This window comes from Rhinopithecus bieti, unplaced genomic scaffold (genome assembly GCF_001698545.2).
Source record: "Rhinopithecus bieti isolate Rb0 unplaced genomic scaffold, ASM169854v2 scaffold_9976, whole genome shotgun sequence".
Taxonomy (NCBI): domain Eukaryota; kingdom Metazoa; phylum Chordata; class Mammalia; order Primates; family Cercopithecidae; genus Rhinopithecus; species Rhinopithecus bieti.
Window position 1 is genome coordinate 2531693 of NW_016806761.1, and position 16841 is coordinate 2548533.

Genomic DNA, 16841 nt, shown 5'->3' on the forward strand with positions numbered 1-16841 from the left:
AAAAAAAAAAAAAAAAAAAAAAAAAAAAAAAATAGTGAAAAGACCTGTAGAGCTTGCTTCCTTCTCTGGCCTCATTTGCCATCAATTTATTCCTGGAACATAAAAAAAGACAAATTTAGTCATAAATTATGGGCACACTTTTATTGATTCAACACTAGCAAAATGGGAAATAATCCAAATGCTTTGGTTCATGATCAAACAACAAGAGTCAAAATCACAAACCCACTGCTTTTCTGGAAAGTTTTTCATGCTGCTTTATCTATACATTATGAAGATTTTTGGATTCTCCAAACTAACTTGGACACATAATGGCAACATTTGTTTTCTGGGATTCTACTGTCAGCTGCAAAATTAAAAAAAAAAAAAATCTAAAAATAAAAAAAAAATCACTTCCTTCCGACTTGCTACAAAATGAATCTGATATACTCAAAATTTGCTGTGAGACACAAGGGGTAGAAGCCATACGCCAGTGATAAGAATAGATGCTCTCCTTTCTTCCGCCAGACTCTAACTAGAAATAGCAATGTGTATGTGTACATGGAGAAAGAAAGAGGAAATATGAACAGATGTAGGAATATTTACAGAGAGGGAATGTCATTTTTAGTACTGAATTGGTGTAAATGAGGAAGGAAAATAACAGAATCCTAGAGTGGCGAATAACAGCTCCTGAGAAATGACTCCTTTCTCCCTCCATGTTCAAAGCTCCTTGGCTTACAGCCAGATGGAGGTTTTCATTTTTTTATTAAATAAATTCTTATTTCTGTGATCAGTTTGGATTTGGCTGGCTTTTCAATAAAGAATATTCTAAATGCAGAGTTAGAAGGAGTTTCATGGAATTTTTCACTCAGAGCACATATTAGAGTACCTACTGGTGTTTGAAGGCTCACAGTACCTGCTGAATTTTCTAAAAGAGCTAGATGGGGGATGGCGAAGCAGCCAGCAGGTGAACAGTAGGTTAGCTTGAAATTGAGGATACAGACAGAGCAAACCAGCTCTCTGAAGTCAAATTAATTTGTAACTCTTATGCCTGGGAAGAAATCAAAGAGAATACACCACAATAGCCTGCAGTGCCCTTTCATTTCCATTTGGAAATGTGTTTGATAGTCCATGGAGGCAGGAATTTAATAAAGAAAACCAAGGAGTACACAATAAGGAAAAAAGGCTTTTGCATTCAGAAAGCATAAAAATTAAAAGCAACTACTGGTTATTTTGAGGAAGACAGTTATTAAGTTGTGAAAACTGGTATTGTTTTTCTTGCCAACGCAGATGTCAGCAGTCCATAATTTAATTTCTCTATGTCTCAGTTATTCTTTAGATTCAGCACCGTAAATTTGGTGTTGAGGTTCCTAAATAATTGTTTAGAGAAATGACCCTGTTAAAGGAAAGCCGTAGACATGAGCATAGCATTTATGCATGAGCATAAATTCTTGTTTACTCAGGATAGTTTTAATCATACCTAGTGTCCCAAAATAATTGTAAGGAGTGTTTTTTTAAGACTCTAAGAAGCGTCCCAGGTTGGATACTTCATATGACCAACCAAGTCATCTACCATGAGGGGAAGATAAAATTGTGTGGCCCCAAAGGCATTTGGGAAACTCTGTGACTATGGACAGTGAAATATGTCTCTCAGTAGGTCACACACACTCAAATAATTTGACCATTGTAATCTTTTAATCTTTTTTTAAAAAAAAATATTTAAAAAGGATATATTCTCTTCCTTTAATACATCTTCCCTTCTTTAGGGCATGGGGCCTGATGATAGTTAACTTTTTGTTTCTGAATATATTAAGTGTAAATAAATGTGTCAGGTTATATGATCCATGATGCTATTGGACTTTTAACAAACTATTGCTGAAATATAGTAATTGAACTTATTTAATTTTGCGCTACTCAAATGCAAAATAAGAGGGGCAGGAGAGGAAGGAAGGCAAAGGGGACAGAAAGGGGGAAAAAGAAGAAATACATTTAATTTATCAATTTCCATTTGAAAAATATAAAACTATTTCTATGTTGAAGGAAAATGGGCTTCTTGAGTATTTCAGAAACATGATTAGTTTCATGAGACTGTGTCTGCATTTGTTCTCAAAGTATGGTAGGTACGTAGAACTTTGGAATTTCTTGAGATGCTTTCAGGGGATCTGCAAGGTCAAAAATTATTTTAATAATAATAATATATCTTTTGAGTTTTTTTTTTTTTTACCATGTTGGCTTAAGAATGTCCATGATAGAGCAGTGAAAATTATTAATTGTATTGTTTCGATCCTTAAAGTACACATCTTTTTAGTATTCCAAATATCAAAATAAGAAAATACATACACAAAACTAAAAGTATAATAGGTTTTGCATGGTAAACACTTCTGAGATAATTTGAGTTTCAAGTTGAATTAGCTACCTTTTTTTTTCCCCTTTTGAAACACCATTTTACTTGAAAGGACAGTCAATAGAAAACGTGCTACTGAGACTTGGGTACTTGTTACACATTTCTTAAAAATGAACAAAGTGAGCCAGCTACTTCAAGGAAAATTATATTTACTGCCAAGAATGAAATTCAAGTTTTTAAGTTAGAAATTTGCAAAACATGTATCTGCCACTGGGAGCTTGACAGCTTTCTAACATTCAAACCCCTTTCTGATGGGATTGGTGGGGAGAGTAGCAAATGAAATTTTTTGCTACTCTATAAATGTGTCAACATTTGGAAGATGTGTCTAATACAATGTACCAATCCAAATAACCAGTGATTGATGTGACAAAATCATGCATGGGTAAAAGATCTATTCAAAATACCAGCTAGATCAGTAGATTTTTACATAACATAGGACAAAATGTTCATCAATATGGTGCCAGATTTCACATTACAACTAATTTTCAAGATGCTGCTTATTGAGTTTTGTTAAAGTGTTCAAGGATATCTCTACAATTATGTGAAAAGGCTATCAAAATACACCTCCCTTTCCCAAGTACATATTTATTTGAGGCCAGATTGCTTCTATGTAATTCAACAAAAAAAACAGAGCAATGTGAATGCAGAAAATATTTTAAAATTAAACCAATAAATTTTAAGATTTATAAAAATGGAAAGAACTACCACTATACTCAATATTTTCGTTTTGGCAAATATAGTTTTTTTTAAAAAATGTTATTTTTGATGGGATAAAAATAAATATTTAGTAGACTGGGCATAGTGGCTCATGCCTGGGCATGGTGGCATGTGCCTGTAGTCCCAGCTATTCGGGAAACTGAGGTGGAAGATGGCTCGAGCCAGGGAGGTGGAGGTTGCAGCAAGCCGAGATCATGCCACTGCACTCCAGCCAGGGCAACAGAGCGAGATATACCCTGTTTCAAAAAGAATAAATATTTAATAAATATTTTAAAAGTCTGTTTTGATTTTTAGTATGGAACGTATTTTTTGCTATATCCTGTATAACCAAAAGCTAAAGAGCTTCAAGTGGATAATAATTTTCAAAAGTACAAAAGTTCCTAAGACCCAACAGTTTGAGATTCACTGTCTGCATTGTTGTTCTGTGTTGTAGTGATAGTAGACTGATCATCCTCAACCTGGATAACAGATTAAGCTAAAATAGGCCAATATTTCTATTTAGGAAAAAGTGAAGAGGAAAGAGAGAAAGGAAAGAATAGCAAAGGCAACATATTGCCATAGGGTGGTTCCACACTTTAATGCAATCTGTGTAGTCTGAGATCAGTATCACTGTAATGACTGTTTTCTCTTTCTTTATTTCCATACCACCCTTTTGCTGTCTGGGAGGATTAGCTGTACTGCCACCAGGATAACAAACAGACCAGTTCAAAGAATCAGGTTAATATTTTCTCCCCAATAGGAAAATGCTAAACTGGGCTTGAGTTCAAGCAAAGCATTACTGCTTTTAATAAATTTAGAAAACTAGTTGCATAATTTTGTACATTTACATTCATGAGTGTCACATTAAAGAGGTATGCTTTTGTAGATTTTAATACCAAAATTTGACATTAGAAAAAATCCTTCCTTTCTGCTGGCTTGACTGTAAAGCTATTGTCAAATATGCTTTCTAGGACCCACACTTATATTTTTCTCTTAGTTTTATTTTAAAATATGTTATAGATACATACAAATAAATGAAATATATGTATACCTTAGAGAATAAAAAGGAAAATGACCACATATGGGTCAAGCAATTTATGAAATAGAACATTACAAATTTGCATTCTGATACCCTCTCCTGTAATTGAACTATGTTCATTAATTCACTGGAAAAGTCTTTATATTCTATTAGCTGCATAACTGCATTTGGATATGAATAGTGGTTCCCATATAATGAGAACACAAATGATTTTTAATCAGTAATTACTAATTTCATCATGGTTCCATTAAAATTGATTTAGTCAACAAGACTCACAACCTAGAATTTTAAGTTCACATCTCCCAGGACTTTTTAATCTATTCTTATAGAGCTTGGAGGAAAAACTTTCGTTTACTCTTATATATGTGCCTTGAATGTTAGTCTTTAACTTTTATAATTGTTTGCTGCTGGTACAATTTCTCCACACTTTGCAATACTAGAGTTTAAGATAACTCTGTACTCTGAGAATGCTACATGTTATTTAAAAACCTTTAGAAAATACATAAGAATCCAAAGATGAAAAAACCACCCATAATTCATCACACAATGTTAACCTTGAAAATTGCATCTTTATCCTCTTCATTTAAAAATATAAATATTCTTTCTTAATCCTACTCTCTGAAACTCATATTGTAAATAAAGGAAAAAAATAAGGCAGATACCAAGTTTAATGATGTTTCTGTAGAACATTCCAGCAGTGCAAAATAGAAACTAAAATCAAACTGAAATAACAAAACAGTTGCTTGGTATTTTAAGTTTCTGAGATCTTGTTTTGTTTTCATTTTATGAATATACTTCAGTTAGTTTTTGCAGCATAAGAAACTACAAAGTTTAGTGACTCAAAACAGTAATGATTTATGATTTCTTATGATTCTGTAGTTTATATGAACAGTTTCTCTGGCGGTTTCACTTTGCCTCACTTATGTGCGTTTGGCTGAGAGAGAGGTTTCAAGATGGCCTCACTTACATGCCTGATAGCTAGTGCTGGCTGTTGACTGAGGGCCTCCGTTATGCTCCATGTGACTTTCTATCTTCCATTTGGCTAGACTAACATGGTAGTGTCAAGAGAGAGCAATAGCAAAAGCTGTAAGGCCTTTTGAGACCTTGGCTGCAGAGCTCATGCAGTGTGGCTTTCACCACAATCTACAAGATACGAGGTCAGGCCTGACTTACAACAAGAGTAAAAAGCCTCCCTTCTGGATTAGAGAATATTAAAACATTTATTGATCATTCATCTAGCACAATGTTGTAAAATATATGAACTACTTACTATTTATGAAAAATTCTATTACTTTTTGGGGGAACTTTCTTAGTGTTAGAACTTATTAAATGATACAAAGAAATATCTTGGGGAAATAAAATCATGTTTTTCTGTCAAAAGCTGACATTTTCGTATAATGAATGTCACAAATTCCAATGCCTATGAAGCCACAATGGTAACAAACGTCACTGAAATGAGCCAAGTCAAGATTGGAGTAATCTGGACCATATATGCTCCATCTGAAAATGGAAAAGTAGGTGGTTCTTTTTTGGCTGTAGTGATGCCTAGATCACTGATATTTTAAAACAAAGATTAAATATCAGTAAGTAATTTTCTTAATTTAAACAAAATGAATCTAAAAGTTTCCTGCAAAGACAAAAGACCCAGAATTGTGAGCACAATACTGAATAAGAAGAACAAAGTTGAAGGGTGGACACTACCTGATATCAAGACTTACTATAATGTTACAACAGTTGAGATAGTGTGATATTGGCAAAATAATAGATCAATGGAACAGGGAGAGCTCCCCAGAATAGACCCAGTCAAATACGGTCAGCTGATCTTTGAGCAAAATCAAGTCAGTGAGAAAAAAAATCGCCGTTTGAACAAGTGGTGCTGGAACAATTGAATGTCCATATCAAAAAAAAAAAAAAAAAAAAAAAAAAGGAAGAGAAGAATCCAGACATACCTTTCACAAAGATTAACTCAAAATGAACCGTAAACCTAAATACAAACACAAAACTATAAAACTTCTAGAAGATAATGTAGGAAAAATATAGGTAAGCAAATTTGGCAATGCATTTCTAGATATAACATCTAAATAATAACCGATGAAAGGAGAAGTTGATAAGTTGGACTTTATTAAAATTAAAAACTTATCTTCTACAAAAGACACTGTTAAAAGAACCCACAGACTGAAAAAACAACCCACAGATTGAAAAAAAATTTTGCAAAACACACTTCTGATCAAGGACTTCAATCCGACACAAACAACAAATTGTTAAAACTCAATGATAAAGAAAGAAATCAATTTAAAAATAGATAAAAGATCTGAATGGATACCTCACCAAGGAAGATATAAAAATGGAAAGTAAACATAAAAATATGTGTAACATCATATGTCCATTGGGGAATTGCAAGTTAAAACATCTATTATATGCCATTACACATGTATTGGATTGGCTAAAATTAAAAAAAATGGCAATAGCAAATGCTGACAAGGATGTAGAACTCTTTTTGCTGGTGGCAATGAAAAATTGAACAGCCACTTTAGAGGGCAGTTTGGCAGTTTCTCACAAAGCTAAACAGTTTTACCATACAATCTAGCACTTGCACTCCAAGGTATTTACTCAATTGAGTTGAAAATTTGTGTCCTGATAAAAATGTACACTTGAATGTTTATAGCAGGTTTGTTTATAATCACCAAAAACTTGAAGCCACCAAGGTGTATCCTTCAACAGATGAGTGGATAAACTCTGGTACATCTATACAATGGAATATTATCCAGCAAAAAATATAAGCAACCTATCAAGCCACAGAACACATGAAAGAATCTTAAATGTATATTGTTATGTGAAAAAAGCCAGTCTGAAAAGTCTTTGTACTTTATGATTCTAGTGATATGACATCGTGGAAAAGGTACAACTATAGAAATAGTAAAATGATCAGTGGTTGCCTGGAGTTTGCTAGGGATAGCAGAGGTGGGATGAATAGGTGAAGCTCAGGGATTTTTAGGATGCTGAGATTATTCCAAATGATATGGTTATATATATATATATATATATATATATATATGACATGCATTTGTCAAGCCCACAGAATTATGAAAAGTAAAGGGCAAACCAGAATGGTAGCTATGGACTTCAGTTAATGATAATGTATTAATATTGTTTCATGAATTGTAACAAATATAACACACTAGTGTAAGATGTTTATAATAGGAGAAACTGCATTGCAAGGGATGGGGACCTGATATATGGCAATTCTCTGAACTATCTATCTGTTCAACTGTTTGGTAAATAAAAATTTTAAATAAAATATTAAATAGCCATTTTGTGTTGCATGATTTTATTTTCTGATAAAGTAAAATAATTTGAGTAGAAAATGTCAGCTGGACATGGTGGCTCACACCTGTAATCCCAGCACTTTGTGAGGCCAAGGCGGGCAGATCACCTGAGACAAGGAGTTCGAGACCAGCCTGGCCAACATGGTGAAACTCCATCTCTACTAAAAATACCAAAGTGAGCCAGGTGTGGTGGAGCATGCCTGTAATCCCAGCTATTTGAGAGGCTGAGGCAGGAGAAGCACTTGAACCCAGGAGGTGGAGGTTGCAGTGAGCTGAGATGGCACCACTGCACTCCAGCCTGGGTGACAGAGAGGCTCCATCTCAAAATAAATAAATAAATAAATAAGGAAAAAGTGTCTCTTCCATGGGTTAATTAGTAGCATTGTTGATAGGTCCCAGGTAACTTTTATTTAAGCTAGAAGATTAAGTAGATCTTGATGTTTTTCACAGGGGATATTGTAAAACTATATTGTGTAGTATAAGTTGTAGAAACATTTCTACTGAGGAGCAGGTGGTGAAAGTAAAATATTAAAATTCATAGGCCTCTAATATCAAGACAACTATTTGTAAATACAAATTTTGGGAACTTTCCTGTTCAGGAAATTTATCGTTAAGCTGTATTGTCTTTCAAACCATATTTGAGAGATTTGAAAAGTCACTTTGAAGAAAGGAAATGGAGCATACCATCAGCAATTTTCAAAAGTTCTGAGACATTTTTCGACAATATTAATATAATAAAGATGAACCTATTTGGCAAATGCTCTCAATATTTTCATTGTGAAGAGTATTTATTTTTGTTGCTGGAACAACCAGAAGCAAATGTGGGAAATTTTCTTTCTCCACACAAAGAATACTTTAGGTAACAATGACTGTCCCAACTACTAGCTTGAGAATAGGTGTCTTTTATTACCCTGTGATTCACCTTGTGATTCACTTGTGTGGAGTTGGGTCAGGCTGATGAAAACTAAGAATAATGTCAAATGTGTCCTAGGTCCCCTCCCACTTTATATCCTCTCTGATCACCAGCAGCTCATGCTATGACCCCATTGGGTCTATCCTCCCTCAGCGATTCTCCTCACCCCAATCCTAGTTCAAAATATTTCATTGCCTCATTTTCTTTGCATTCAGATTTTGCTTTAATTCTGTAAAATGATAGATTACAGGATAATCCCACTGAATGAATTAGGTTGAAGATGGCTTCAATTAAGACTTCCTCAGGAAATGTGGATTTTAATGGGTACTGGAAAACACAGTATCTTGTCTCAAATAAACTTTGAGTGACATAATTTTAGTCCATAGATCTGGTCAGAGGATACTGCCATGGATAGAATACCCTCCTCTAAGTACTGGTGTTGGTGTGTCCCCAGGCATTATTAGTAGAGCTTATATAGAAGGGGAAATAGAAGCTTTTAACTTTCAGCAAGCCTACCTGAGCATTGCATTCTGGGCTTAGAACTTTGTGAATTTTTCCTTCATTCCGCCTGATACAATCTTAGCAACTTTGGAAATGTATTTAGGGATTTAATCAAAAGAGTTCCTAGGTTGCATAAACACTGTTTCAGTTATCTGCTAGTGAAAGTGAATAATGTTCCATATATAGAACTAGTAAATGCATCAGATGAAGTAGAAGGGTGCAGAGCCCTTCACTGATCCAGGGTCTCAGCTCTAGGGGCAAACTATTTCAAATGTTGTGAAAATTAAAAATAAACAAGCCAGACAGTTAGATTAGTTATAAAATAAACCAACTTAAGTTATACAAATGTAACTTCCTTTTCTAAGAAAGCAGTTATTTTCTCAGCACCTGTGTATTCTAATCCTCAGTACCTGTATGCTATTTAACACAATTCTAATCTATTTGTTTCTCTTATTTTCCGAGCCACAGAAGCAATAAACAATGTAGAAGAAAGTAGAATAGATATTGGTGGTAGGCAAACTGAACATATCAAAAAGTTTTGGATAATAGCATTTAGAAAAGCTATTGACATTTTTTCTGTTCTCCAATGCCGGCAAGTAAACAAGGCCTGCTTACTTATAGGTAACCTCAGATACATGAATAGCCTCAAGCTGATGCCCTATATCATGACATCTATAGCTAAGAATATTTCAATATCATAATCTTATAAACTTGGGATGAAAGAAACTGTTTTAGGAGTTTGCAAATTTCATTGACATCTTTCCATTTTTCTTTCTTCATCTTTTGTCTGGTTAGGAAAAAAAATCCAAGTAGACCATTTATCTTTGCAACGTTTTTCATACATTATATGATACTGTGTTTTCCTCTCATAGATCCAGGACTGCACAGACAGCTGTATTTTCTGCAAAGACCATTCAATGTAGTAGCCATTGAAGGAAAAGATGCTGTCCTGGAATGTTGTGTTTCCGGCTATCCTCCGCCAAGTTTTACCTGGTTACGAGGCGAGGAAGTCATCCCACTCAGGTATTTCACATTTAAGACTTTTTTGTACTGTGTACTTTTGTATTAGTATATGCTGCTATTTATATTTCTCTAATTTGATGTAAGTACCTACAGTATTAGGGTTTTTCATAATGATTGAATATTTTTCCACATTTCTTGGCGTGATACAGTATATGAAAGACATTTAGCCACTGGAATGAGAAGATGAGGAAAAGATCAAAATCCATGAGATCAATTCTGAAAGGAAACTGAGAAAGTCAGGGTTGCCTCTGAGATGGTCCTGCCCAAAGAGTCTTCAGCAGAGAAATTTTGGTGGATTCCATTTTAAGAAAGTGGTATATAGCGAGGTTTGATCCTTAATATTCTATGTCACACACAAAAGATGACTACGTGAAGTGATGGATATGATCATCAGTTCAATTGTGATAATCATTTCACAATGTATACATATTCCAAAACATTACAGTCTATACTGTTATTATATGCAATTTTTATTTGTCAATTTTACTTCAATAAAACTAAGGGGAAAATAAAACTAAATTTTCTGAGTTCAAATATGTAGCATGTCTTTACAGAGTTTCAGCAATTTTTTTTGAACTTCAACTATATTGCTCATATTTCCAGCTCTAACAAATATTTAAGGGAAGAGAGGAGAACTTAGCTGGCTTTGAATTGCTGGAACATTAATATTAGGTACAGTTAGAAAGTAAACTCTCAATAGAATGGAATACTTAGTCCTTCTGATGAAATGGATCTTACTTAATTTCATTGATTTTGAGGACTGGTATTCTCCTTTTAACATACTTATTTCTAAAGAAAAGATAAGTCCATCAATCATGAATTAATCTTTAAATTTCATTTACCTTAAATATTTAGATAACAACGAGGCATGGTGTTTGATATTACAATATTTTTGAGAACATTAGAATACACAGGAAATCCAGTTACAGTTTCAGCACATCAAGGTGTGTTCTCTGGGTGTAGCCAAGCACTCTTCGTGCAATATCAATTATAGTTTTGCACAAAGATTTGCAAATTGGATTTCAGGACACAGGAGATTGATTTTTCACTCCAGAGGACCACTTTTCTAGACCTTGAGGTTCTCAAATCCAGAATGAGAGATTAGGACTAGATTATCATTTTTTAGCACTAAAGCTACTTCCAAGTTTAATCTGCTTCATTTCTTTGATCACTACACACAATCTTCCAATGGGAGTAGTTTACCTTGAGTGAATTTTTTTGATAAATAAGTGAGACTTCAATCAAGCCCCTATAATACAGAGTTTCTTTCCAGTGTCTTAGTTTGAGCTTTGGTGGAGGTCATTTAAAGCTCTGAGTATCTTGCTTAATATATACATATGTTAATTTACTCTTTACCTACTCTATGTCTTGCAGGTCTAAAAAGTATTCTTTATTGGGTGGGAGCAACTTGCTTATCTCCAATGTGACAGATGATGACAGTGGAATGTATACCTGTGTTGTCACATATAAAAATGAGAATATTAGTGCCTCTGCAGAGCTCAGAGTCTTGGGTAAGTTAGTGGCTGGAGATGAGTTTATATTGTACCTTTCAAAATATATCACCGTGACATTTTAAATGCTCATCACTGAATTGATTCCTATGTTTATTAGTGTGAAATTGCAAAGTCCCAATACTCCACACAGGTCCTTGCTCTGCTCTGATTAATTGCATAGGGATTATATGCAATGTTTGAATATTTATTTAATTAAAATCCAGATATATTATGCTTTAATCTAATTATTCCAGTGATACAGCTGAAAAGTACCAAAAATTATTAATGGCAGATGTGTTGAATAATAAATATGGTATTCCAAAATATCTGGGAAAATAAATGAAGAAAAAAATGAGGGAAATTGTACAAAATATTTATTCTTGAGGCAAAAAGGCAGATGTTATTTGAGATGACAGGGTTTCTGACATTAAATTCAGTATGTTGGTAAGACTGTTTTATTAACATGGGAATACTGTGAGTGTTATGTTGAAAGTGAACCATTAAAATCAAGTATATGTAAGGAAAGGTTGAATAGCAAGAATATAATTTAAAGAGATTTAAGGATCATTAAGGGGTTCATTATATTCCAAATGGCAGGGTTACCCATGTGTCATTGCGAACGAATAATTTTTATACATGGTAGATATTCAAACAAACACTTATTTTTATCATTTACTCCAGATTTATTTTAACCAGTTTTATTTGAATTATGTAGTTTGGAGAAGGTGCCTTAACATTTGGATTTAAGTTGCTTTTCTTCTGTAACAACAACCAAACATTGAGTCTTAGAAATTTTCCTCTGGAATAAATCTTTTGCCTTTTAAAGAATCCGAGAAAATCATAGTTTATTTAAAAGTTATTAAGTAAAATGAAAATATATCATATGCTAATTGTATCTGCTAACATATACTATGATATTATTCCATCCATTTTGCTTTTTGTCTTCAAAGGTTATTCAGAAAACACTTTCATATGTGGGCACGGTAATAATGTTTATCATGGGTTAGGTAATGAAGTTGCTTGTTCTTTGATCAAATCATAAACATTAAACTAGGAATGGGCAAAAGACTTAAACTCTGGATTTAGAGGTAGTATTATACTAACTAAAATATTAGCTGCCTTTAAAATGGCACAATTTAATTCAATCATATTTTATATTTTGGTGAAACAAAGAAAATAGAGAACTTTCACATTTATAGTGTCAAAATACAGTAACACAACATGGTTATGATGGAAATTGTATTACTGATCATAAGGCAGATTTGGTTATGGAATACGCTAGAATTTACACTCATCATACGTAAACCTTTATTTGCAAAAGCATGAGGTCAAATTTTATTTCAAATTCATGCACACTATTTTGACATGTAATGCTTCATTGACATCTAAGATAAGCATATGCAAATACTGATTTCTGAGGATAAAATAAATTAGCCTACACACACACACACACACACACACACACACACATATATATATATGTATTGGCATACATGTGTGCACTCATACTGGCATTTTTTCTTTGTGAATTGTGTAAATTGCAAAACAATTAGATGCTGTTTGATACACAATCCAAAGATGTACAAGAAAATATTTAATAATTTTTTCCACCGCAGGCAGTGCATTTCTATACTTCTGAAGTGAATGTTTTTGGTCTCTTGGCATGTTTTATTCCATAAATTTTTCATGTTTCATTGGTACACATATGCCCACATAAAGTTTTTCCTTAGGTCAGGTGATTAGTCTCTGTTACAATACCTCTAGTGAACCTTGACCAGTGTTATTATGTAAAATAATTTTCAATATAAAAATATTGAAAATAAGCATCCAAAAAATGCTCAACATTACTAATCATTGGAGAAATGCAAATGAAAACCAGAATGAGAACCACCGTCTCATACCAGTCAGAATGTCTATTGCTAAAAGGTCAAAAAAATAACAGATATTGGCAAGGTTGTGGAGAAAAGAGAGAATGTTTTTACACTGCTTGTGGGAATGTGAGTTAGTTCAGCCATTGTGGAAGGCAGTGTGGTGATTCCTCAAAGAACTTAAAACAGAATTACTATTTTACCCAACAATCCTATTATTAGGTATATACCCAACGAAATGTAAATCATTCTACCATAAAGATACATACATGCATATGTTCATTGCAGCACTATTCACAATAGCGAAGATATGGAATCAACCTAAATGCCAGTCAATGGTAGACAGAATAAAGAAAATGTGGCAAATATACGCCATGGAATACCATGTAGCTATATAAAATAACAAGATCATGGCCTTTACTGCAACATGGATTGAGCCATTATCTTAAGTAAACTAATAAAGGAGCAGAAGATCAAATATGGCATGTTCTTATTTAAAAGTGAAAGCTAAACATTGAGTACATGTGGACACAAAGATGTAAAGTGTGTCTTTATGTACTTGATGTTTAGTTTTCAACATGAGACACTGGGGACTACTCAGAGTGGAGGATGGGAGAAGGATGAGAATCAAAAAGCTATCGAGCACTATCCTTATTACCTGGATGACAAAATAATCTGTACACCAAGCCCCAGTGAGATGCAACTTATCTATATAACGAACCTGTACTGATACCCCTGAATCTAAAATAAAAGTTAAAAAAATTGACAACATAAATTAAAGTAATATAATACAGTTAATATGCATTAGTAATATCTATTAGTAATATATATTAGTAATATCATTAGTAATATATACACATATGTAAAACACGTACATATGCACACGTGTGTGTGTATTTATATGTGTATATATGTACATATATGTAGATATAGACATATTAGAAACAGCATTTACTGAGTTCAAACCATGTGAGACATTTATTTGTTACAGTATCCTCTATGGGAGGTATGTAGGTGGAGCCCATTAAATAACAAAGCTCTTGCCTTCTGTACTTCTGTACTAAGTGAGAAACAAGAACAGCAGTAAGGCATAGGGTAAGTCAAACATCACCTTAATTTGTTGAAGAAGCTGCCATTGAGCATGTGGTTTGCATCTGCATGGGAGGCACATGCCCATCTGGACATGGGTAGTGTCTGTCTTGGCAGGATGTCACTCAGGTGTCAGCTTGTCCCACTGCCTGGTGGCTGGTAGCAATGGAGAGCACTTGCTCTCTTTGCTCGGGCCTGTTCCCAAGAGAGAATTGTAGGTGAAAGGAGCCTCTTCAAATTTCCAGGCTGGTTAATTTATCTGTCGTGTATCCTCATCCAGGCTCCCCTCAACCCGAGAAAAAGTGGGTATCGGGGAGTGGTGAGGCCAGAAGTCATTCCCTCGAGGAGCTGCCTCTCTAGGGAAGAAAACATCAGTGTTGAGGAAGAGGTATTCAACACCCCAACCTTAGGTGTTACTTTCCCGTTTTACAAATGAGGGCATTTTAGCAAAGAAAGGTAAGTAGCTATCCCAAGGGAAGATCCAGATTCAAATCCAGACATCCGACCAAAGAGTCTCAGGCATATGCTTTACTATCTGCCCTGTGCACTCCACATTTTCTTCTTCATCTTTTTTTATTTTTATTTTTAATTTTACTGAAACAGTTATAAAAAGAAGCAAGTTTATGTGATGTAAATGAGAACAATCTAAAACTTCAGTTTGGTTAATAATTATATAGTGACTTTACATAAAATATGTGACCGTAATGTAATGATCTTGACAAAGCAGAAAGGCTGATAAGGGAGCAGGCAAGAAAGAAGTACAAGCTGTTCTTTGAGAGTGAGGTTAAAACAATTGCTATACTTAGAATCTGTAGACACAGAGGCAGGTGAAAAGTGTACTCAGTACAGTAGTGGGTATTGCTTATTTATTTATTTATTTTTACTGTGGCTTCTTGTTTATTCAAAGTGGTGTGCCATTTGTGTAATCAGAAAAATAAACGTGGAGGTATAAAAGTTGACATTTTATGGTTAAAATGAGATAAATAAAAATGTTAAAACTCAGAAAATATTGAGATTATGCTCACATACACATAACCCAAAGACCTGGACTTTGCAAACACACACACACTCACACGCACTCACACACACACACACACAGACACAGACACACAGACACACAGTCACACACGTTTGTTTTCTCCATATACATGAAATATGTGCTATATTGTAACCTAATTTTCACTTGAGGATAAATCACAGCATCTTTCTTCGTGTGTGCCTGTGCACGTGTCTGTGTCCTCCGGTTCTAATTTGTTTCCTTTTTGAGACAGGGTCTTGTTCTGTTGTGGCCTTGAATTCGTGGGATCAAAAGATCCTCCATCGTCACCCTCCCAGGTATCTGGGAACAAACCTGGCTATTTCTTTATTCTTTCTTTTCTTTTCCTTTTTTCTTCTTTTTTGTAGAGACGGGGTCTGGTTATGTTGCCCAGGCTGATCTCAAACTCCTGGGCTAAAGTGATCCTCCCACCTTGGCCTCCCAAGGTGCTGGGATTACAGACATAAGCCATCACGCCAAACCTCCAGTTTTATATTGTGGAACATTATCATATTTCTTAGTTTTAATTAAGCAAGGTGTGGTGGCTTACACCTATAGTCCCAGCTACTCAGGAATCTGAAGGAAAGGATCTCTTGAACCTAGGAGCTGTAGTCCATCCTGGGGAACATAGCAAGATCCTGTATCTACAAACACAAAAACAACCCACTAAATTGATTATTCTTAAGTATCTTTGTCATTTATTTGTTCATATCTGAAGGAAATGTGTCCCAGAAATACTTATACCCTCATTGGCAGAGCAAAAATTTACCTCACTTAAGAGTGCATTTTCCCTACAATTTTGGATATCTTAACATTTTATAAAATGGAGGCTCCTTAGTATTTATATTCCTATTAAATTAAGATTTCATTTTATAGTTTTCTTGGACATTTGCATTTTACATTTTATGAATTTGCTATTTTCTTTGACCTTTATACATTTAATGAAACATCCTTATTTTATTGATTACAGGAACTCTTTATATGAGAATAATATTGACTATGTTGTGTATGCTTTGCATTTTTACATTTTGCATATGGCGCCAAATCCTTTTCTTCAGGGTTGCTAGCTTTGTCATCATTAGACTTACATTTTTATTCTATGAACCATGCTGTCTCTAAAAATCTGAATATAGATTACATATTGAATGTGTAAATTAGAAGCATGATTAATTTTCTAAAAAATAGTGATACATTTATATTTTGAGTTTTGGTGGTCTTGGTGCTTTTTGTCTGTTTTAAAGGAATTGTTTTGGTAATTGGATATATTTTAAAGGTCTCTCATGGACTTTATATCATTTATAACTACTGTAGAAGGCATAATTTACTTCAGGATGTTTTAATTATTCTAAGAGGCTTCGAATATTTGTATAATGTTTGAAATAATCTTTGACTACTCTGATACAAAGTTAGGATTATCCTGCAGGACTGAGTTTATATGAAAAATTGAATTTATTGCCTTCTTAAAATGAATGATGAG

The 16841-nt window shown here is 34.1% G+C and overlaps 1 protein-coding gene across 1 annotated transcript in view; it reads left to right on the forward strand.

Annotated features, from left to right (window-relative positions):
- The window catches only part of DCC (DCC netrin 1 receptor), a gene marked incomplete at its 3' end in the record, with an annotated part of 1003641 nt that overhangs the window by 599275 nt on the left and 387525 nt on the right, over positions 1-16841 (forward strand). The window contains exons 4-5 of the mRNA XM_017877558.1: positions 9728-9878; positions 11253-11389. Of these exons, the coding sequence (XP_017733047.1) occupies positions 9728-9878; positions 11253-11389 (288 nt within the window). The remainder of the gene's footprint in view (positions 1-9727; positions 9879-11252; positions 11390-16841) is intronic.